This window comes from Lolium rigidum, chromosome 3, assembly GCF_022539505.1.
Source record: "Lolium rigidum isolate FL_2022 chromosome 3, APGP_CSIRO_Lrig_0.1, whole genome shotgun sequence".
In the NCBI taxonomy this organism is placed as follows: Eukaryota; Viridiplantae; Streptophyta; class Magnoliopsida; order Poales; family Poaceae; genus Lolium; species Lolium rigidum.
The window spans coordinates 395,020,789-395,045,592 of record NC_061510.1 but is presented as its reverse complement, the minus strand read 5'-3'; the positions used below and the strand labels follow the sequence as shown (position 1 = coordinate 395,045,592).

Sequence of the window (24,804 nt, the reverse complement as noted above, 5' to 3'; positions counted from 1 at the left end):
GAAATTCCCTCCCGGAGGGGGAAATCGACGCCATCATCACCGTCATCGAGCTGGACATCATCTCCATCATCATCACCACCATCTTCATCATCATCGCCGACGTCTCCACCGCTGCACCTCGTCACCACTGTAACAATTAGGGTTGGATCTTGATTGTTTGATAGGGGAAACTCTCCCGGTATTGATTTCTACTTGTTATTGATGCTATTGAGTGAAACCATTGAACCAAGGTTTATGTTTATATTGTTATTCATCATCATATCACCTCTGATCATGTTCCATATGATGTCTCGTGAGTAGTTCGTTTAGTTCTTGAGGACATGGGTGAAGTCTAAATGTTAGTAGTGAGTTATGGTTGAGTAATATTCAATGTTATGATATTTAAGTTGTGGTGTTATTCTTCTAGTGGTGTCATGTGAACGTCGACTACATGATACTTCACCTTTATGGGCCTAGGGGAATACATCTTGTACTCGTTTGCTAATTGCGGGGTTGCCGGAGTGACTGAAACCTGAACCCCCGTTGGTATCGATGCAGGAGCGATAGCAGGATCTCAGAGTTTAAGGTTGTGGTTAGATTTATCTTAATTACTTTCTTGTAGTTGCGGATGCTTGCAAGGGGTATAATCACAAGTATGTATTAGTCCTAGGAAGGGCGGTGCATTAGCATAGGTTCACCCACACAACACTTATCAAAACAATGAAGATTAATCAGCTATATGAAGCGAAAGCACTAGACTAAATTCCCGTGTGTCCTCAAGAACGTTTGGTCATTATAAGTAAACAAACCGGCTTGTCCTTTGTGCTAAAAAGGATTGGGCCACTCGCTGCAATTATTTCTCTCGCATTTTACTTACTAGTACTTTATTCATCTGCTATATCAAAAACCCCTGAATACTTGTCTGTGAGCATTTACAGTGAATCCTTCATCGAAACTGCTTGTCAACACCTTCTGCTCCTCGTTGGGTTCGACACTCTTACTTATCGAAAATACTACGATACACCCCCTATACTTGTGGGTCATCAAGGTCCTATCCCTGCGCCTCGCACCCAAGCTCGACAAGCTTGTCAGCCCTGTGCAGAACGCGTTCATCGCTGGTCGTAGCCTCCACGACAACTTCGTCCTGGTGCGACAGTCTGCCCGCCTCCTTCACCAGCTTGGAGAACCGCGCTTGCTCATTAAGTTGGACCTCGCCCGCGCTTTCGACTCGCTGGCCTGGCCCTTTCTCTTTGAGGTTCTGAGGCACTACGGTTTTGGAAACCGCTTCCTCGATTGGTTGGCCATCCTGCTCACCTCCGCAAACACCAGAGTGATGATCAACGGGCAGCCAGGGCCGGCCATATGGCATCGACGCGGACTCCGCCAGGGCGACCCGCTGTACCCACAGCTGTTCGTCCTCGCCGTCGACTCTCTAGGACGCTTGTTTCGCCGCGCCACTGAGCTTGGTGTGCTACGCCAGCTCCACCCTCGGCGCATGCTGCCATCGATATCGCTTTATGCGGACGACGTGATCATGTTCTGCCACCCGATCCAGGACGAGATTGAGGTCGTCAAAGCCATGCTCGACCTCTTTGGACACGCATCTGGCCTTGGCGTCAACTACGGAAAGAGCACCGCCACGCTCATTCGCTGCGCCCCGGAGGAAGTACAAGCCGCCATCGACCTACTCACGTGCCCGGTGGTCGAGATGCCCATCACCTACCTGGGAATCCCTTTGACCATCCGTAAGCCTACGAGCGCCCAGATGCAGCCAATGGTAGACCGGGTTGCGGCTAGACTGCCCAGTTGGAAGGCCAATCTCATGGACAAGGCTGGGTGCCTCACCATGGTCAAATCAGTCCTGGGAGCCATCCCCATCCACCAGCTGCTCGTCCTCGCGCCGTCCAAGAAGACCCTCAGGTTAATCGTCAAGATCGAGCGCGGTTTCCTGTGGGCGGGGAGGGCTGCAGCCAATGGCGGACATTGCCATGTCAACTGGCAGCGTGTTGCCCGACCTATTCCCCTTGGTGGCTTGGGTGTCCACGATCTGGAGCAGACGAGCATGGCTCTTCGCCTACGCTGGATGTGGTTCAGCCAGACCGACGTTCGCCGGGCCTGGCATGGCCTGGATCTCCAGTTTACGGACCAGGAGCGGGCCTTGTTCTTCGCATCCACGACGATGATACTTGGCGACGGCCACACCGCTAAGTTTTGGGACGACCGATGGCTTGATGGACAGTCAGTCAAGGAAATCGCACCATCGCTCCACGCGTGCATCCCTAAGCGTCGCCGCAAATCACGCACGGTTGCGGACGGGCTGCATGACAACAGATGGGCGAGGGACATCCATGGCACGCTTGGCATCCAGGAAATTGGCGAATATCTGCAGCTTTGGTAGAGGGTCGAGGGAACGCTCCTTAGCCAGGACCCTGATCACCTGCGCTGGAAGTGGACTGGGTCCGGAATCTACTCCGCCAAATCCGCCTACCTCGCCACTTTCCAAGGAGCGATAGCATGCCCGGCCGCCAAGCACATCTGTTGGACTTGGGCTCCACAGAAGGTCAAACTCTTCCTTTGGTTGGCCCTGCAAGATCGTTGTTGGACTGCCGAGCGGCTTGCTAGACGTGGCCTACCCCACCATCCCCGATGCCTACTCTGCGACCAGCTTCCTGAGACCATGCACCATCTCCTGATCGACTGCCCCTTTGTCAAGCAAGTTTGGCACGAGGCGCTCGCTTGGATGAGGATGCCCTGCGAGACTCGGACTCGCCTCCCCGACCGATTGGATCACCACCACCAGGCCGGCCCTCCCGAAACCCCTCCGCAAGGGTTTTGCTTCGGCCGCTTTGCTGATCCCTTGGATGCTCTGGAAACACAGGAACGATTGTGTCTTCAACAGAGCTCGACCGTCGACGCAGGCTCTTCTTTCCATGATCAAGGAGGAAGCTACCGATTGGGCTAGGGCAGGGGCGCTCGGCCTACGGGCTGTGCTGCCGGCTAGTTGGGATGTGCACTAGGCATTTTTCGCTTGTCTTTTTGCTATCCCTAGGGGCTTGTAACCTAAACTCTCTCTTTTCAATGATATGAAGCGCAAAGGTCCTTTGCGTTTTCTCGAGAGAAAAAAAACAGCTAATGTGATACTCCATCTACTGGACAACTCGAAGTCACCCAACAGCAGTACAGCTGCAAGAGGTCATGTGTTCTAAACTCTGACATATGGGTGGCATGTTTTTGTATTGCAAATTTATACATGGAATGCTGATTTTTTTGTACATACTTAGCTGTGGTCAAAACTTAGGATATGATGAAATTAAGGTGAAACATATGTCGTAATCTACTGCCTGTGCTATGAGAGTGTCAAGCAAGAGTTACTTTGTATTTCGGAATCTTTGTTTTCCTTCAGAGTTCACTAAGGATGCTTCAAATCTTTTCTCTTTTTCTTTTCTTTTCTTAAATCTTTTGTAGGAGAGATTGACTGGAGAAATATGGCTTTCCAGGGAGACAGGGACCAACAAGTACACTGAGATTCTCAAGCATGGCACTCATTACGACAAGTATATGTGAGTTAAATCCCACGCTGCTATGCGCTTGACATTACTTTCTCCGGTAAATTTTGGATTTTGATACACGCTTTCAGTCTGGATGTTCAAAATCATGTTTCGGATATAGAATTGGAAAAGCTAACGTCTGTCTTTGTTCGTTTGGTTAAATGCCAATCAAGATTCTTCCAGAAGCGACACTTGAGTGCGCATTATCATATTAGAAGATGAGTTGCTGCCTGCAGATTTTGAAGCAAGTTTGTCCATAGCTGTTAAATATTGTGGTACACATAATAATCTGAAATCTGCAAATACAATGGCTTAACTTACAGGTCAATTTCATGGTGATATGTAGCATCATTATTTATTTTAAATATTTTATTCTGTTGACATTTTATTATGCGAAGGGTTACATTAGTATTTAATTTTCAGGTGCGTTCTTTTAGCCACAAAATTTCACTGAATTTTACAAAGGTTTCTCCTTTCAAATTCCCAATACAAACCTACTGAACACATCGGCAATTGGCGCTGCCAATCCGACAACTACTGAACATATAAAACATATCTACTGAAGCAGGGCTACAGTAGTATCTATATTTCAGGTGCGTTTTTTGGCTACAAAATTTTATATGACAATCTTGATTGGAAATATAATAAAATAGCGTACTCACAATGGTTTTACTGAATTTTACAAAGATTTCTCTTTTCGAATTTATAATACAGACCTACTGAACACATTAGCAGATTGGACTGCCAATCCGACAACTACTCGACACATTGACAGATTGGACTGCCAATCCGACAACTACTGAACATAGACAACATAGTGGTTGAAATCTGCCAATACAATGGCTTATTTACAGGTCAATTTCATGTTGATATGTAGCATCATTATTGTTTTTTAAATATTTTATTCTGTTCACATTTTATTATGCTAAGTGCTACAGTAGTATTACTTAGCCGCAAAATTTATATGACAATCTTGATTGGAAATATAAAATAACGTACTCACAATGGCTTTACTGAATTTTACAAAGGTTTCTCTTTTCTAATTTGCAATAGACCTACTGAACACATTGGCAGATGGGGCTGCCAATCCGACAACTACTGAACATACACAACATAGTGGCTGAAGCACGTATGCCCAAATGTCTCATATGTTTCTGCAGCTTACATACTGATTACACTTGACAATATGCTTGCAACGATTTGTTTTACATGACCGTGGTGAAGATGTTTAAGCATGTTTTCTGGTCTGATACTAGAGTAAATGAGATATGTGGTGACCTAAAAATAAGAGAAATCTAAAGCTCTGAAGCCATGTGAAGCTTTTTATTTTCCAAATTGTGCATATGTACATCCGCTTGTGATTATAGGCTTGCTATTTCGGAACAAAGAACGATTTTATGATAACGTACATCTCTAAATTTGCTGGTTTATTGTCTTTCATATATACATCTTTGTTTTTATAAATTTGCTGGTTTATTGTCTTCATATATAAATCTTTGCTTTTATAAATTTTCTGGTTTACTAAGCTGACAGCCGACTAATGATACCGACAACAAGGTTACCACCTAAAGTCGCCAAGGAGGACTACCCTATTTTCTTCAAGCTTTGAGGATGCATGCTGGTCAGCGAGTGCCTCAGTTCCTGGACAACGCCCTCACTATGGATTAGTTGATATATGTATTTACATGTACATGATTATGTTAATTGAGACGTGCGTTGCACGTGCACGCTTACTAGTCATTCAAAAGAACAAACGACAGGGTGTTTCTACACCCGGGTGCATATGCACCCTTTATTTGAAACGCATATTAAATATATTTAAAAATGTTAGAAAAATACAAATAAAAATTCTTTGTGTATACCTTGACATGTTACATGCTTACAAAGTTGTTTCAGCAAAAACCGATATGTTTCATGCCTTGTGCAAAAAAGACAAATCTTAGGTGCTAAAATAGTCTATTCTTTGAGGCATTATTTGCCTTTTTTACACAGGGTACAAAAAATGTTGGTTTTAGGTGAAAATTTACGTGCACACATAGAACATGTCCCTCTACATGCTAAATTTTTTTCCTAAATTTTTTACGGTTTGGAAATATGTTTTATACATACCGGGTGCATATGCACCCGAGATCAGATTTGATTTTCCGACAAACAAAGGCAAACAATACCTTTGTAAGTATTGTGCCGAATGCATTGGTGCGTCCTCGGGATGGGGAAGGAAGGACGCCACCGCCGGTTCCAACACTGCTACGATGTGAGAGCTTGTGCGGAGATCAGCTCGGGCTCCTCCATCTCCATGTACGTGCCACACACGACAACAACGGATCGAACAGTGGCGATTGTGTGCGGCCCCAACCCAAGGCCACACACCATCTCCGACGGATTGACCGGGGCGGCAGGATTGGAGACGGTCGGCCATTGCATGGGGTCTCAGAAGTCAATCATGGCAGAGCTTTTGCAGGTGGGGAATCTTACTCTGTTTTTATGCGCTAGAAATTAGTGAATCGGGATGGATTTAGACAGGAACCTCTTTCTTTTTCTTTTTATTAGGAACATATTTCCGGTAGATCAGATATCCAATCCATTCCCTCCGCTACTTTTCTTTTGCCTAAACGCCTGGTTGGAGTTTCCAGTGAACGACATGGCAGCTCGATTTAGGCGGCGGCAGCCTCCGACAAGCAAGTCAGAGTGAGGCAGGAGGTATGCGGAGACTACAGGGTGTGGGCTATGACGCTGACAGTGCAGTGCAAGCAGGGGAGCTTTGGGTGGGCAGCGGGATGGGGAAACTATATTCGATACGGTTGAGTCTATAAACCGTTTTAGGGATCAGATAGTTGCCACTTAAAGGAGCAAAATCTATTTGTTATCCCTCTAGGGCATCCGCTGGAGATGCTTTTGATGGAGAAGTGACCCCTGGAAAGGAACCTGCATCGCCAGTGCATTGTAGAATGACCCATTTTTTCAAGATTTTTACACCATACCAAGATGGGCATTTTGTTCACCTCCTACAGCTGCACGATGGCACCAGATTGCTTGTTAATAAAGTTGCATCAGTTTTTCTAAAAACACATTGATTGGGGTTGAAACCTGTATTGGTTCAGATTTCAGCATTTATCCCAAGAAATTGGAACCAGAAGCTGAACCAGAAAATTGGCTGTACCAAACTCAAATCAAAGCCACCTTTAATACAGATTTGCTCAACTTAAAATACTGAACGACAACATATCCAACTTTTGTCCATACAAGCTACATTATGTACTATTATGCATTGTCGTTACGCTAATACAACATAACACACTTCAAACATATAGAACTTGGACAGCCAACTCGCCCAGACACGAGTCAAGTCAGATTCCTCTTAGCACCACCTGATAAGGGACCAGGTAACAGTGACCTCAATCTCACAGGAACTAACATTAAGTGTACCTTTGAGTTTACCACGTTGCTGAGGTGTAAAATACAGACCGTCTTCTAATAGTTGACCATCAAGACCAGACGCACTGACAGAAACTTCCAGATGCTCTCCATCTTTAATTTCAGCACAAACAACATGGCGGTGAAGCTTGACCTCACCATCATCAGCAAGAGGCAGCTTAAAATTATCACCGATATAAACAAGCCCAATTGGCATGTCATTTATACTGGCAGTTCTTGCAGCAAAAGATCCTCTGAAACCATCTGGCCATGACCCATTGATGACTTTCATACTGACTGAGGCCTCTACTGACCTCATGATGTGGCCAAATGTCAACTCCAGTGTGCTGATATTGCTGGTGTAGACACATTTGAAGATGGATGAATCAAGCGGATGAATATTCCTGAACGAACTAGCTACGAAGATTAGCTCTTGATCCTCAGATTGCCCAGTTCCCTTCACTCTGAGGTCAACCTCAAAGTACACGGGATCAACCAGCACAACAGCTCGTGCAGGACCAGTCAGTGCTAGGTATGGAAACTGCATGCAAAATTAATCAAGTAAATACTAGTGTCTTAAAACCCTTGACAGAACTAAAGTGGAACACAAGAAGTAACTTAGATTCTGATAAATTAAGTGTCCATCGATATGTGATCAAGTCATAAGGGGAACATAATTATAGAATAACTCAAATCGACATCTGTGGCTTGAAAAAAGTACTTTCAAAACAAGGCTAAAACCTTTTAAAGCAAATTTACAAGAGACACAACAGTCAGATACAAAAATCAGATCCAAGGGATCCAATAGCCTCAAAAGTCAACTTAAGGAGCATTCTTGGAGTAAAGGGCCTGGACTTATCAAGAAAGGAGTCAAGAATCAGGTAACCAAGTTGACATTGAAAAAGAATGGAGACTTCACCCAGATAAGAACTTCCAGACTAGAAGACGTAGACACAGGTTATGAAATCACAACCTTAAGAGGGAATTCAGAATCATAAGGTTGACTGCCATCTGATCTCCTGGTTGTATACTTTTATTATGCCATTTACTTTCAGAAATTGATAATTTCCTTAGAAGTATGTCTTACATGTACTTCTCCAACTGAGATTATCCACTTATGGATGTGGCTTTGAATCATATTTGGTTACCAAATTTTTATTTTTGTTCCATGTGCATATGTACTGGCCATATAAGTGAAAAAATTATAGTTGGATACACTTAACCGTAAACCTCTACACTCTCCCATCTAAACAGATCATGATTTAAGTTGAGCCAACCAAATCTTCGTTCTAACTGCACAGTTAACATAACTGCAAATTAATCAAATCCCATAATGAGTAAAATTCAGGTTTATTATGAGTTCTATTTTAACTTGGAAATACCAGCTCAAGGTGATTTAGTTAGTATTTGAATTACTGATGATGGCAAGCACATATGATGTTCATAGCTCAGATATGAGCTATTGTTACTATTCATTCCAGTCCAATCGCTAGAGTTGTTCCTACCGTAAAATTTCCTTGTAGACTTTACAGGAGCTAAGATGTTCATTGAAACAAGCCTAACTGAGAGGTTGCATCAGGAATTAGTTTATACCATGCATTTTCGAAAGTGTTTAATCACAGTTTTGTTCTTAAGAAACTAGTCTACGCATGAAATTTGTACCTTGTATTTTGCAAGCTAATATGTCTGGGTTGCTATATGGATTACTACTAGCCATTATAGTTAAAGCCCAAAAGGTATTCAAACTCAAATCAACAACAATACTATCAGTTAAGTATGAAGACTCAGCTGAAGACCAGACCAAACAGTAATAATTATCGAAGTACAGACAAGGGGTTAGAGGCAACGATACGAACCCCCTCACTGATGATCTGGCAGTTATCCCTTTCGCGCTCGAAGATCATATTGCGCTTGTAATCCACCATATCACGTGCGGCGACAAAACCATACACTTGCAGTGGCCACTTTAAACCTGAGATCTCTGAGATTTTGACTTCGAAGAACTGCAGAGTGTCGATGGGGCCGGCGGGCACCTCTGGGGAATCAACATCCGCATAACGCACGCTGCGGATAGTCGCTGCATCACATGTAGTTATTCATGTGAGATTTCGATTGGGACTCGATGCACCAATTTTTGGTATCTAGCTACCTCCTCCATCCATAGGATAAGAATATTATTAGACAGATATCCATCTAATAAGAAGAAGAAAGTTAAGAAACACAATTCGTAGAGTACTTACTTTTTTCATCCATGGATTTGATCAGATCGCCCCATGTTTGCATCCACATGCCGTTGAACTCGCTGCGATCTTCCTCGAAGACAGGACTTGTCAACTTGTATTCTGGCGCCGGGCGCCGCGTTACCTTCACTGTGCTGTCCATCATCTTCCTCACAATCGGTTCATCCAGCTTCTTTTTCGTCGCAGGTACCCTTTTCTTCGACTTGCGCTCTTGATGTGTCACCCCCTTCCCAGCTGCCGTGTCCTTGATTGTCGCCTCCGCATCCATCTGCACCTTGGATTTCCCCTTCCTCGAATCCATCTCAATCTCACTATGGCACGCACCTCGGGTAGTTTTCGCAACCCTCGCCGCCGCTTTTTTCTGCGAGGAAACCCTAGCGTCCCTCTCCTCTCGTATCCTCGGGCTCGGGGCGGGCGGTTGGATAGCCTAAATAGCCAGGGCAGGCCGGCGACCCCCATCGGGTTGGGCTCATCCTCGGCCCAGCCACGCTTCGGACAAAGGATTCGTTACCTAAAAAATACTAGTATAAATATTGACTTGTAATCTATATATACTAGTTTTTTTTTAGAACAATCTATATATATTAGTTGAATGCCCGTGCGTTGCTACGGAAATTAAAAAGCTCTGCATTGGCATAAAAAAATTTATCACATTTTTAAATACTTGTCTCGTCTACTTATTGTAGTTCCATGTTTGTGCAAATAAGATGTTATCTCAAAATATATACAAACCAAATAAACTAATCAAAAGATGGTGATAAGTTAGTCTACTACGTATAATGGAATGTATTATAACCGTCGAAATTAATTTATAGGCCTTGAGGAGGCAATTTTCGATAGGGAAAAACCACCGCAAACTCTAATCTTATAAATATGAATATATGAAGAAAAGTGGGTTTTAGTTTTAAAGTATTCAAGGCACTTTTTCCTTGTTTGATCGCAAAGAACATGCATAGATGTTCTATTTGAACCAGATAACATCTGGGACGCCTTTTTGAGAATGCCTAGCACGTGAAAAAAATGAAATCTTTGGTAAAAATAATCAGATGTTGGTTCAGTGGTGATATATGCTAAAAAGTCGTCTTAGTTTTAAAATAATTGATGCAACATTTCCTAATTGGCATGTGCTTCAGTGGCCCGCGCCCTCTGAAACTCACCTCTGCTTAGAACAAAAAGAAGACCGAGATTTGCCGATACCTCTTCGCTGTGGATGGTGTGTTTGCTGAGATTTGTTGTTACCCCTCTGAGTTACACGAGTTTGGTTTTGCATGGACCACTGAAGCAGGTCTCTTCCTAATCTTATATTTGCATACATGCATTTAGGAGGTTGACGTGGGCATTATCCTTCGGGTAACCACTATTGCTCTACCCTATACGGCCCAGGTGGAGGCCCATGAAGGTACTCGAAGACAAGATGGGCCACTAGAAAGGTGCGGCGAAAGATTACTTGAAGTACAAGACGCGGAAAGAGCCGAAGAAGGAAAGATTAGAGATAGATCTATTGTAAACCTACCCGTACTCGACTAAACCTCTCGGGACCTGGCCACCTATATAAAGGCCAGGAGAGGGGCTATCGAGGACAGGACCAATCTTAGCGATCTTAGCCAACGGAAGCTTAGAACTAGGTTACCCTAGCGATTAGCTATCTCGACGAGATCACAGCCGAACTATTCGGCACCCCATTGTAACACCGTTTTCATCATAATCAAGAACAAACAAGCAGGACGTAAGGGTTTTACCTCATCGAGGGCCCCGAACCTGGGTAAATCGCTCCCCCGTTTGTCTGTGTACCGATGTCTCGTATCTGCTTGCGGGATTCCATCAACCCTAAGTCCCAATCGGAGGACATTGTCGAGGAACACCCCCGACAATTGGCGCCGTCTGTGGGAAACCTGCAGGCACCAGATCAGTCATCGGCAGATCTGATCATGTCATCGACATCTTCATCGGCACCGCCATCACCAACTCTGGGAGGTCCGATCCGATTCGGCTCCTACGAGTTCACCCCGCATAGCGATTCTTCTCGCTCGAACTTCTCAGATCTGCAAGGAAACATGGAGATGACCATCGGCACAGTCCACTACAACGTCAACACGGAGGGAATCCTCCAGCTGCTAGAGTCGCCCACCTCCGGATCAATGAGTCCTAGCGCGTCGTCATCGCTCGACCTATTGGCTGGCCTGACAGAGTGGATGAGCTCGCCCGCGCCTTTGACCCCCCGTTCAGCGTCATCAATGTCGGTGGGATCCGACGAACCCATGTCTTCAGAACTAACCTCCTACTACTGCTCGAACTACGACGCCAGGCACGGTTTGGGATCAAGCGACACACCGTTCATCTGCAATGCCCGATACTCGTCAGGAGAAGACAGCGTCGGCAGCATTGCCCAGAGAACCACCCGAAGAACAGCACACCATCAGGTCTACGTCGCCAACAACACAGGAAATACAAGGCACGGAGGAGACGGGGACCGCACGCCTCGTTCCGGCAGGAGGGCGAGCTTCGAAAATAGCGCTAGCAATCGTGACAGTGACTATACCATCGCGGATGAAGAGTGGGCTGCAGCCAGAACAGCCGTACTCAATAACACCCCGCTCCCCGCAGGAACCTCGGTTGGAACCCTAAACGCATACCGCTCTATACTAGAGAAGAACCGGGAGCACCTGTCGAGAGAGCAAGCTACCCTCGAGAGACGACTATCCGCGGCAGAACGATCCAGCGAGCGGTGGAGAGCCTCCCAAGGAAGCGCTCCCCGAAGTGCTCTTGGGGCGGGAAAACATCGATCAAGGATATCCAGGCTCTCAGAAGACGACGCCAGAGAAATAACGTCGAATCTAACCAAGTCTTTCATGACCACGGATACTGCAGGCATGCCACGGCCGAAGAACATTGCGGGAGCAACGGCTAATCTCGCCGCGTACCTCATCAACCAACGCCCCGAAGGATCCATGGCGCAAGCTCATCGCGGTGCCCTAGAAAGTCTCGCCATATTGGGAAACAATCTAGTCCCGCAGAAGGAGAAAACCACGGCGCAGGCCAGTGGCTCGAAACATCGGGCGAGAGATGCCCGGGATGAAATCACCCAGAGCCGAATCGATAAAGCAAGGCGACGACGCGCCGCCAGGAAGGATGACGACAGCGACTCCTCAGACAAGGATCAAGAGTACGATGGTGAACTAAGGGGAGCCGATTGCTTGAGCTACAAAATCCGCGAGTCGATGCCACCCAAGAAATTCAAGCCTACTCCCACCGACGCTGCCAAGTATGATGGGCAGCAGGAACCAAGATCCTGGATAGACGATTACCTGTAGACTGTGATTCTGCATAAAGGGAACCAGATAGCAGCAATGCAGTGCTTGCAGCTCTACTTAAAGGACTCAGCGCGAGCTTGGTTAAGGGGGCTGCCGAAAGGTTCCATCAAATCATGGGACGACTTGGTGGATGCCTTCGTTGCTAACTTCCAGGCAACGTACAAAAGACCCGTCGGGATTGAGGAGCTACGCGGCTGCCAGCAGAAGCAGAAGGAATCGATGCGCTCTTACATAGGGAGGTTCACCAAACTCCTAAATGTTGCCGAAGATGTATCTGTAGACAGAGCAATCGACGCTTTCAGCGATGGCGTCCGACGCGAAAGTTACATAGAGGAACTTGGACGCAAAAAGCCAAAAACCATCACCAAACTGATGGAAATCGCCAACAGTTGGGCTGATGGCGAGGACAACGTGCGAAGACCACGACAGCGCAGTGACGACGAAGACGATGACCAGCCAAAACACGACTCGGGCAGTCGAAGGGATCGGAACAAAAGGAGGAAAAATCGCAACTACGACGACAACAATCTGGTAGCCGCAGGATACTCCGATCGACATGATGATCGGTATGATGAAAGAAGAGACGATCGACAAGATGGCAACCGGAACAACTCTGGAAACCGCGGCAATTATAAGCCACGGCAACAGAGGGCTCCCGAGTTACCCTATGCTGAACAGATCAACGCCCCATGTTACTTGCACTCGTATGTCGACTCCAAGGACGGCAAAACGAAGTCAAGCCACCTTCTCAGGGATTGTCGACAGTTCCTCGACATGCATAAACTCATCCAGCAGTCAGGACAGCAACCGCTACCACCTCCTCCTCCACCTCCACCACAGCACCAAGTCCAGCAGGCCCAACCTCATCAACCCAACGAGGCGTTCCCACCACCACGTGGGCAGATGAGTATGATCCACAAAACGGGTGTCTCGAGGAGAGAGATGAAGAAGCTCACCCGAGAAATTAATCTGGCCGAAAGCATCATGGCAAACATCCCTGAGTACGTCGAGTGGTCCTCTCAGAACATTACGTTCAGTCGAGCAGATCACCCGATGACCATACCGAAACCGGGACACGCTGCCCTGGTAGTTGAGGCACAGATAGGGGGATTCAAGATGAGCAAAGTCTTTATGGATGGTGGGAGCGGGTTAAACCTGATTTTCGTCGACACAATCAAAAGTATGGGGATCACCATGGGAATGCTGGAAGAAACAGATACCTGCTTTCACGGGATTCTGCCGACTGAACCAGGTTACTCTCTTGGAAGAATTTACCTGAACGTTGTCTTCGGCAGATCCGACAATTTCAGGAAGGAGAAGATCGAGTTTGAGGTAGTGAACTGGGAGTCACAGTATCATGCTATACTCGGGAGACCAGCCTACGCCAAGTTCATGGCCGTACCGCACTATGCATATCTCAAGCTGAAGATGCCTGGCAACAAAGGGACAAACATCACAGTCCATGGAAGTTTCTCGCGCTCAGATAGTTGCGACCGCGATTTCCAGAGGATCGCTGCGAAGTTTGGGAGCAAGCAAGAAATTATTAAGCCTCCACCTAAGTTGTTGTTGCGTGAAATCAAGGAAGAAAAGGATGACAGGGGAAGCAAAAAGAAGCCAGCCGACCTTGCCCTTAAAACCTCGACGAGCGAAGCCTCGACAGCGAGAGCTTTGGCAGCAAAAGCTTCGGCAGTCAAAGGTTCGGCAGTTGATGACGCAGAAGGCATAGAAAACAGCAAGACGCTGGCAGTCACAACTCAAACCCCTGGTGAAATCAACAACGTCGCGCCTACCCCTAACGTGGTGAAGAAGCCAGAAGAAGAGAAGAATCCCTTCCTTGCTTAAGCAGTTTATCAGCATTTATTTTGTTTTTCCTTTAGTATAAACAGGGCTCTCCCTTTCGCCCTCTAGCATCGTGCTTACCTTATCAATAAGAACTTAAACTTCGATTCTTTGTTAAAGCATTGCAGTGACTACAAACTTCTAAGCCCCATCACTATGCAAACATAGTACAGGGCGGAAGATCGTGCCCCAGAAAGCCTCTACGAGCGCTAGAAAGACGTTCACCCTTCCCTCTGCTATAGATGCCTCTACGAGTGCCGTAAATAGCAAAGAGTCTGGAAATACACATAAACAACAACCCACGTTCGATATTTCACTTATGGAAATATGAAGGAACAACGGGCTCATCGACAGAATCACTACACCCGAAATATTCGGGAGTGTCTGTCGAAATTTACAACGGTTGAAAGCAAAGTTGCGCACACAACAGGTTTAGCAAGACCTGCAACACGAGCTGATCACTCACATGATTTGCTAAACCAACCAACATACATACATTCAAAAACGAGCAACCAAGATTCGCTCAAAATTGAAACTTGCCAACGACAATAACATGGTAAAAATACATATGCATGTATCTACCAAATGAAAAGGCGTCATCCACACGCTTGGATAAAATTGTCAAACTATTTACAAACAGTTATTAAAACCCTGAGATCACCCTTGTGGAGTTTCTTTTTCTTCAGGTACCTTCGAATCTCTCTCGAGTCTGTCGACAATTATGTTCGCGGGCAACAACACCTTCGGGTACAATGCTTCCAACTGTCCAGTAACGTTGGCAATCGAGAGTAAACCTGCTGAAGGATAACGGGCAAGTACAAGAGCAAGCGTAAACTTGGCTCCTGCAAAAACTTGCGCACGCACCAAGTCCCGGATCTTCCTGGCGTTACCAAACTCCGACATTAACGCAAGAAGCGTGGGGGGAGCTGCGTTCAAAGGAAACATCGTCTTCCAAAGCACCCTCATAGCTCTATAGCATTTGTCGAAGAAGTGGTGGACCTGTTGAACTCGATCCTGAAACCGTGCGACAGCCGATGCCTTCGAGTGTTCTCGCCAGAAAATTTCTTCGGCTGAGGATAACTCGACCAAGGCATTCACACGATCGTGAATCCGTTTGCTCTCTTCCGCATGATTCAGAGCTATGACTGATAAGGAAGCAAAAAAGGATCAGAGAAAATGCTATCAACCGAAGGATAAAGAGATTAAAGGACTCACAGTTCAAGCTCTCGGTAGCCTTATGTAGCTCAGTAAGCGCATACCGCTCCACGTCGGCTGCAGTCTCGCTCTTCTTGTTGATAATCGTGGCCAGGGCATAAGTGCTGCACAGGTCTTTCTCCATCTGGGCAATCCGATCCTTCATCTGTTGGATCCGATCGTTTTCGGGAACGACACCAGAGGAGTCATCAACAAACGAGGGCACTAGGAAAACCTGCAGGCAACAGTGTTGAAGAGGATAGTATGGTCAAATTAAAACATTCAGCAAAACTCCCATCGGGAGAGGTATAAGCAATCCCTATCAGGAGAAGCACAAGTGAAGATATTACGATAAAAACATACTGGCAACATTGTCGGCATAGTATTCATTACAAACTTAAAGTTCTCATAGCAGAATAATGTTCCATGCTAGCCCAAGGGCAAAAATGTTACAACAATCAAGGAGCCTGAGTCTGGGTCGACAGGCTAGGGCCAACCGATGTTTTTCTCGAGACTAAATCAAGGAGCTGACGAGCACAAGTACGGGCAGACGCCGTAAAAGTGCTCAGATCAATAGATTGCCCATCTTTTCCTTTCGGCAGCTCCTTAGTCATTTCTTCAATGTCAGCCTTAAAGCCGTAACCCATCATAAGTTGGAAGGCAATAAGGGCGCCATAGGTACGCGAGGTACGCTTGAATACCTCAATGACCTCCTTGGTGTCGATTGCGAAAGCATCGATTAGCTGCCCCAGAGTCTTCTCCTGCGTAGCCTTGGGGAATATCATCGAGTGCATCCGCGCCAGAGCACCCTTTCCTTTGTCAAGGAGCCCCCGGGAGAGTTGGTGAGCGGCGAGAACCGTCGACACACCGTTTGCCGGAGAATTGCTCGGAACTTTGTCCAAGGCAGTAGCAGGGATGTCGGCAGCTTCTACAAGTAGTCAAAAAGAAGTCATTGACGAAGAAGCAGACCCATAAAAAAGATCTACATGGGACGCATGAACTTACCAAGCAAGGCCAAGGCAGATTGCCGGAGGAGTTCATCTTTTTCTGTCGTCCGAGCTTCCTCCTCCTTCAGCCGCTCCTTCAGCTTCTTTAGCTCTTCTTTCAGGGAGTCGACCTCCTGGTGAGCTATGGCGGCCTTTTTGATGGCACTGTCCAACTTTGAAGAGGAAGACTTGGCCTCCTCCTGCAGCCGGATTTTGTCCGCCTCTAGAGAGGTGAATTGAGAGGCGAAGGCTTCCAAAGAGGATATCACACCTCGTAGATCCTTGCAAAAAGGAAATGTTTGACAAGGATCGTTAAGCAAAAACATGTTCTGAAAGGTCCTCGTTAGATTCAGCAAAAACTTACAGAAGAAGGAGCTGCAGCAGCAGCAGGAGCATCCTTCCCTTTGGAAAGGGAAGAAGCTGTCGACGCCTGCATCACAGGAGCCGCTTTAAGAGCCGAAGCTTCGGAAGCCGCGGCAGCCGGTGAAACAGCATCAGATTTGGCCCTCTTGGGCGGAGGCTCAGTAAAAGTATCATCGCTACAAGGAAGATTCGATTAATCAAGTTATTTGAAGAATTTGGAAAAAATCAAGAAAGTTGAAAATAATAAGAAGAAAAGCACTTACAAATCAAGGAGGTCATCTTCGTCGGCAAAACCGCCGATTGACCTCTTCATAGGAGAAGCCCTGGTCTCCTCCGCAGCTGCATCAACAAAGGCATTGTGATCAGCGACGTCATTGCGCACCGATCCCTCTCGTGTCGCAAGTATCACCTGGCCGATGGGGGAGATTGGCATGGGCAGTTTCAGAATTTATCGGGTCATCAGGCTCGTTGAATGGGCTTGTGTGCTCAACAGTACGAAAGTCAACAGGCTCTGAAGAGCCTCTTCCTTCGGAAGTGTCATTTGGTAAGATATGTAAATCTTCGGGGGCCGCGAAGGTCTGCCGAAGGGAGAAGTAAATGAGAATAACAGTAATATATGTCGATAGCAGCATAACATGAGTTTGAGGAAGAAAATTACCTCTGGTGGTGGATGATCGGCATCTAAAGGAATATATGGAGATGTCAGTGGAATCGAATCCTCTTGACTGAAGAAAGTGAGGCGACGGACTTCATCGAGCAGTTCTTTTTCTGATAATTCGGCAGCATTAATTCTAGTCTCATCTTTTGGACCTGAGTACAACCACATTGGGCGAACCCTAGCCATGACTGGTTGGACTCGACGTTTCAAAAACACTGCCGCTACTTCTGTGCCGACCATGGTTTGCCCGTCAACCTCCTTGATCCGAAGAAATCTGGCAAACAATTCATCAGCTGCTACTTTTTCGTCGGGAGAGAGAACGTTCTTCTAGGAATTCTTAGGCTTGGCCTCAAGGACGTCGACGAAGCGAGGGAGCTGGCATTCGGGTGACGAAGAATCCTTGATATAGAACCACTTCAATCTCCACCCTTGCACGGACTCTCTCATCGGGAAATTGAAGTAATTGACATCCGAACGAGCTACGAATCCTACTCCTCCGGTGACAAAAGATCCATTGCTACTGCTGTATCTCTTCACATAAAAGATCTTCTTCCACAAACCAAAATGGGGTTCAACGCCCAGATATGCTTCGCAGAGGGTAATGAACACAGCAACGTGAAGGATTGAGTTGGGAGTGAGTTGCCACAGTTGGATTTCGTAAGTTCGCAGGAGATGGAGGAGGAATTCGTGAACAGGAAGGGAAAGGCCTCGGTACAAGAACGACAGGAACATCACGGTAAAGCCAGCAGGAGGGTTAGGTCGAGAAATCGCACCTGGAAAGATTACGTTCCCCTCATCGGAGGAAATCAGTCCCAGGCTTCGGGATCTCTTCTCGTCACGCTTGGTGACGGCCGAGGCTGTCCAATCACCGGGCTTGGCTGCTGAACTTGGTGGCGCCGGCGGCGCCGGAACTGGAGGAGGAGCATTGGGGGCAACCTCCTTCGGAAGAATCGAAGAAGATTTGGCGGCGGCACCGACGCTCGTGGAGCTGGCGGCGGCACTAGGGTTTTTCTTCTTCACCATTGCGAGATCTAGAGAAATTGGAAGACAATGGTGGCGGCGCGAGCAGTTACGAACACGAGAGGAACAAGAACGGCGAAGAAGACGAATAAAGGAGAATGAAAGGGATTTTTTTATCTCTTGGGGAACTTAAGGAAAGTTTCGTATTGTTAAAAGGGCCTTTCTCCAATTAATGATTGCGGAAATCGAGGAGGTGCCTCGTTAACCGTGTAAAGAGGAGCAGGAATCGCTTGAAAACAGGGCTGGCAGGTCGTGTCTTATCAGTCAAAATCAAGGGGACAGAAAAACGTCATCAATGACGTCATGGAGAATAATTGCATACGAAGAGATAAGAAAGGATCGGGTGATCGACTTGAGCCTATGCGCGGATTGCAAGCATCCGCACTTAGGCTCGGGGGCTACTTCCATCGGGAGCGCTGCCGCGCACCCGACAGAATGAAGATTCAAAGGAAATATTTGATTCAAGTCTGCGCTCAGGCGTAGAACGCCTGTACACAGACTCGGGGGCTACTCCCATCGGGAGCGCCGGACGCGCACCCGACAGAACTTTTTTTTTGCACTCCAGGATCATGCCCGGGGACTTGATTCTGTGTAGGGTAACGTTGTTTTGCCATCGGCAGTTAACCAACAAAAGTTGGGCACGTTATTCGGTATCCCTTGCATAAAGAAAATGTATCGGATGACCTACAAAGACTTGTGGGAAAAGCTTCGACAGAAGAAAATGTTCGAGTGGTGCAACTTGAGTCTACGCACGGATTGCGAGCATCCGTACCTAGACTCGGGGGCTACTCCCATCGGGAGCGCTGACGCGCACCCGATAGAAGACAGAGGAAATGCAAGAACGATCAAGGAAAAGAAGTTCGGAAGAAGACATGCTTCAGTATCTACCCGAACTATGTTCGGCTAGACACTCGGGGGCTACTGACGTGGGCATTACCCTTCGGGTAACCACTATTGCTCTACCCTATACGGCCCAGGTGGAGGCCCATGAAGGTACTCGAAGACAAGATGGGCCACTAGGACGGTGCGGCGAAAGATTACTTGAAGTACAAGACACGGAAAGAGCCGAAGAAGGAAAGATTAGAGATAGATCTATTGTAAACCTACTCGTACTCGATTAAACCTCTCGGGACACTGGCCACCTATATAAAGGCCAGGGAGAGGGGCTATCGAGGACACAACCAATCTTAGCGATCTTAGCCAACATGAGCTTAGAACTAGGTTACCCTAGCGATTAGCTATCTCGACGAGATCACGGCCGAACTATTCGGCACCCCATTGTAACACTATTTTCTTCATAATCAAGAACGAGACAAGCGGGACGTAAGGGTTTTACCTCATCGAGGGCCCCGAACCTGGGTAAATCGCTCCCCCGTTTGTCCGCATACCGATGCCTCGTATCGGCTTGCGAGGATTCCATCAACCCTAAGTCCCAATCGGAGGACATTGTCGAGGAACACCCCGGACAATTGGCGCCGTCCGTGGGAAACTCTGCGGGCACCGGATCGGTCATCGGCGAGATCTGATCATGTCGTCGACATCTTCATCGGCCCCGCCATCACCAGCTCTGGGAAGTCCGATCCGATTCGGCTCCTACGAGTTTACCCCGCATAGCGATTCTTCTCGCTCGAACTTCTCAGATCTGCAAGGAAACATGGAGATGACCATCGGCAGCGTCCACTACAATGTCAACGCGGAGGGAATCCTCCAGCTGCTAGAGTCACCCACCTCCGGATCAATGAGTCCTAGTGCGTCGTCATCGTCCGATCTATTGGCTGGCCTGGCAGAGTCGATGGGCTCGCCCGCGCCTTCGACTCCCCGTTCACCGTCCTCAATGTCGGTGGGATCTGACGAACCCATGACTTCAGAACTAACCTCCTACTACTGCTCAAACTGCGACGCCAGGCACGGTTTGGGATCAAGCGACACACCGTTCATCTGCAATGCCCGATACTCGTCAGGAGAAGACAGCGTCGGCAGCATCGTCCGGAGAACCACCCGAAGAACGGCACACCATCAGGTTTACGTCGCCAACAACACAGGAAATACAAGGCACGGAGGAGACGGAGACCGCACGCCTCGTTCCAGCAGAAGGGCGAGCTTCGAAAATAGCGCTAGTAATCGCGACAGCGACTACACCATCGCGGACGAAGAGTGGGCTGCGGCTAGGACAGCCGTGCTCAACAACACCCCGCTCCCTGCAGGAACCTCGGTTGGAACCCTAAATGCATACCGCTCTATACTAGAGAAAAACCGGGAGCACCTGTCGAGAGAGCAAGCCACGCTCGAGAGATGACTATCCGCGGCAGAACGATCCAGCGAGCGGCGGAGAGCTTCACAAGGAAGCGCTCCCCGAAGTTCTCTTGGGGCGGGAAAACATCGATCAAGGATATCCAGGCTCTCAGAAGACGATGCCAGAGAAATAACGTCGAATCTGACCAAATCTTTCATGACCACGGATACTGCAGGCATGCCACGGCCGAAGAACGTTGCGGGAGCAACAGCCAATCTCGCCGCGTACCTCATCAACCAACGCCCCGAAGGATCCATGGCGCAAGCTCATCGCGGTGCCCTAGAAAGCCTCGCCATATTGGGAAACAATCTAGTCCCGTAGAAGGAGAAAACCACGGCACAGGCCAGTGGTTCGAAACATCGGGCGAGAGATGCTCGGGATGAAATCACCCAGAGCCGAATCGATAAAGCAAGACGACGACGCGCCGCAAGGAAGGATGACGACAGCGATTCCTCAGACGAGGATCAAGAGTACGATGGTGAACTAAGGGGAGCCGATTGCTTGAGTTACAAAATCCGCGAGTCGATGCCACCCAAATAATTCAAGCCTACTCCCACTGACGCTGCCAAGTATGACGGGCAGCAGGAACCAAGATCCTGGATAGACGATTACTTGCAGACTGTGATTCTGCACAAAGGGAACCAGATAGCAGCAATGCAGTGCCTACAGCTCTACTTAAAGGACTCGGCACGGGCCTGGTTAAGAGGACTGCCGAAAGGTTCCATCAAGTCATGGGACGACCTGGTAGATGCCTTCGTTGCTAACTTCCAGGCAACATATAAAAGACCTGTCGGGATCGAGGAGTTACGCAACTGCCAGCAAAAGCAGAAGGAGTCGATGCGCTCTTACATAGGGAGGTTTACCAAACTCCTAAACGCTGCCGAAGATGTATCTCGTAGACGAGCAATCGACACTTTCGAGCGATGGCGTCCGGCGCGAAAGTTACATAGAAGAACTTGGACGCAAAAAGCCAAAAACCATCACCAAGCTGATGGAAATCGCCAACAGTTGGGCTGATGGCGAGGACAACGTGCGAAGACCACGACAGCGCAGTGATGACGAAGACGATGACCAGCCAAAACACGACTCGGGCAGCCGAAGGGATCGGAACAAAAGGAGGAAAAATCGCAACTACGACGACAACAATCTGGTAGCCGCAGGATACTCCAACCGACATGATGATCGGTATGATGAAAGAAGAGATGATTGACAAGATGGCAACCGAAACAACTCTGGAAACCGCGGCAATTATAAACCATGGCAACAGAGGGCTCCCGAGTTACCCTATGCTGAACAGATCAACGCCCCCTGTTACTTGCACTCGTATGTCGACTCCAAGGACGGCAAAACGAAGTCAAGTCACCTTCTCAGGGATTGTCGACAGTTCCTTGACATGCATAAACTCATCCAGCAGTCAGGACAGCAACCGTTACCACCTCCTCCTCCACCTCCACCACAGCACCAAGTCCAGCAGGCCCAACCTCATCAACCCAACGAGACATTCCCACCACCACGTGGGCAGATGAGCATGATCCACAAGACAGGCGTCTCGAGAAGAGAGATGAAGAAGCTCACTCGAGAAATTAATCTGGCCGAAAGCATCATGGCAAACATCCCTGAGTATGTCGAGTGGTCCTCTCAGAACATTACGTTCAGTCGAGCAGACCACCCGATGACCATACCAAAACCAGGACATGCTGCCCTGGTAGTTGAGGCACAGATAGGGGGATTCAAGATGAGCAAAGTCTTTATGGATGGGGGAGTGGGTTAAACCTGATTTTCGTCGACACGATTAAGAGTATGGGGATCACCATGGGAATGCTGGAAGAGACAGACACCTGCTTCCATGGGATTTTGCCAAGCTGAACCGAGGTTATTCCCTTGGAAGAATTTATCCGAACGTTGTCTTCGGCGGATCCAGACAATTTCAGGAAGGAAAAGATCGAGTTTGAGGTAGTGAGCTGGGAGTCACAGTATCACGCCATACTCGGAGACCAGCCTACGCCAAGTTCATGGCCGTGCCGCACTATGCTTATCTCAAGCTGAAGATGCCTGGCAACAAAGGGACAAACATCACAGTCCATGGAAGTTTTTCGCGCTCCGACAGTTGCGACCGCGATTTCCAGAGGATCGCGGCGAAGTTTGGGAGCAAGCAAGAATTTATTAAGCCTCCACCTAAGTTGTTGCTGCGTGAAATCAAGGAAGAAAAGGATGACAGGGGAAGCAAAAAAGAAGCCAGCCGACCTTGCTCTTAAAGCCTCGACAGCAGAAGCCTCAGCAGCAGGAGCTTTGGCAACAAAAGCTTCGGCAGTCTGTTACCCTCCAAAACCCCCCGACGGGCGTTGGTTAAGCAACACGAAGAGCCGGGAAGCTCCCAGGGCCGCTTAGTGGATCCCTGGCACCTCGCGTCGTCCCGCAAATCTTCTGGCCAACGTCTCGGCAGTTGCTAGGGCGTGCCACCCGACCTAGACCCGATCGGGAAGGTGTTAGTGCTTCGATTGTTCCTGCATGGTAGACACGTAAACATTAAATACGAGCCCTATCGGCTCTCGGGTTTCCTCGTGGATCGGCTCAAGGAGCCGATCGCCCCATGTTTCACGTTGGATTTACAATGGCATGGGGATCCTGCTTGATCAGGACAAAGCTAAAACGATCCACGACAGTTTAGGGTTTTCACCGCATAATCGGAACGTCCTAAGTGCGATCGGGCCTAGCAGCTACGAGAGACGATGCAAACTACCCCTACGAGAGGCCTAAAAACCAACATAACGTTGATCCCCGGAACATCCCTCGCAGGGACGGTAAACAGCATCTAACGCACCACCGGATCCTCCGACCCCACATAAGGCCTAACTATGCAGATATTAAACTAATCCTTGCGGGGCAAGGAGCAACTATAACGGATCGGATCTACTAAGTTACGAACAAGCAAGATGCTGCCCTTACGTCTGGATAGACGTAAGGGCAGCTAGGTGCCTAGGGACGGCACACGCCACGCGGATATGCACGTGAAAGCATCAATGCAAGCCCCTAAACACCTAAGGATAAATAGTACCGCTCGCCATCAACAAGGCTTCAGCACGAGCGGTACAAGGTTGACGAATAAACGTAGTGCTGCCTAGATCGCTAGATGCGATCTAGGCAAGCATGGTGCTTACCCAGGAGAAACCCTCGAAGAGAAGGGGTGGCGATGCGCCGATTTGTGTTGGTTGAACAATGATTGTCCTCCTTTTCCGATAACCCTAGATACATATTTATAGTCCAAGGGACTTTCTAATTGAGCGTGCACCTAACGCGTGCACGGGCCGGACTCTATCTCTTTAATCTAAATACAACACGATCTACTAATTTACAGATACATGGGCAACTTAGCCCAAACTCTCAGCGCAAGGCCGCTTCGAAGATGCTCCACGTGTACGTCCTTCAAGCCCATCTTCACTTACGGCCCATCTCCTGATTTGGCCAAAATCGGGTGGTAACACATGCCCCCCTAGTTTTGATAATGGTAATTGCAAAACCATCTGTCTCCTTCGAAGGGTCATGTCGTGGCAGAACCGTCGCAGTTTTCTTCATGATGACGTCTTGCCTCCTCGCCTTCTCTGCACGACTTGACGGTTCTGGCACCACGTCCTCGGGAACTGCTTAGGCATTAAACCATATATTCCCCCTTTTATTCGGCCACTTCCTGTAGTTCTCTTCCTCATCCTCCTTGCACTAGCACTTCCAAAAAACCCTCCTGCGCCACCATGTCTTCCTCTTCATCGGATCTTTCTGCGCAGTCCTCCCCCTTCCGCGAGCCGACGCCGGAGTGGAACCCGGAGGAAGCCCATGCGGCCAACATCCGCCGCGCCATCGAGGCCGGGGACGAACCAAGCCACGACTTCTCTATCTGGTCGAGAGGACGACCAGTCCACGACCGAGGGGAGAGCGACCTCCGCTTCCTCGCCAATGAGGAAGCG

The 24,804-nt window shown here is 48.0% G+C and overlaps 1 protein-coding gene and 1 long non-coding RNA gene across 2 annotated transcripts; one reads left to right on the top strand and one right to left on the bottom strand.

The window, feature by feature from the left end:
* The first annotated feature begins 4,264 nt into the window (after window positions 1-4,264).
* On the top strand, window positions 4,265-5,198 carry LOC124700841. The gene is made up of 3 exons (XR_007001843.1): window positions 4,265-4,381; window positions 4,581-4,656; window positions 5,085-5,198. It is a non-coding gene; the product is annotated as an uncharacterized LOC124700841 (long non-coding RNA).
* A 1,627-nt stretch (window positions 5,199-6,825) lies between these two features.
* LOC124700840 lies at window positions 6,826-9,516 on the bottom strand. Its single transcript, XM_047232906.1, has 3 exons — window positions 9,182-9,516; window positions 8,798-9,018; window positions 6,826-7,482 (listed from the first exon to the last, which is right to left on the bottom strand). The coding sequence occupies exons 1-3, from the start codon at window positions 9,480-9,482 to the stop codon at window positions 6,886-6,888; spliced, it is 1,119 nt and encodes a 372-aa protein (XP_047088862.1). The 5' UTR covers window positions 9,483-9,516; the 3' UTR covers window positions 6,826-6,885.
* Between the last annotated feature and the right edge of the window lie 15,288 nt (window positions 9,517-24,804).

Excerpts from the sequence above, each read along its gene's own strand:
- LOC124700840 (XM_047232906.1), bottom strand. The coding sequence starts at position 9,482 with ATGGATTCGAGGAAGGGGAAATCCAAGGTGCAGATGGATGCGGAGGCG. Across the intron at positions 9,019-9,181 it reads CAAATCCATGGATGAAAAAA|CGACTATCCGCAGCGTGCGT; the intron begins GTAAGTACTCTA and ends CATGTGATGCAG. Across the intron at positions 7,483-8,797 it reads GCCAGATCATCAGTGAGGGG|TTTCCATACCTAGCACTGAC; the intron begins GTTCGTATCGTT and ends TTTTGCATGCAG.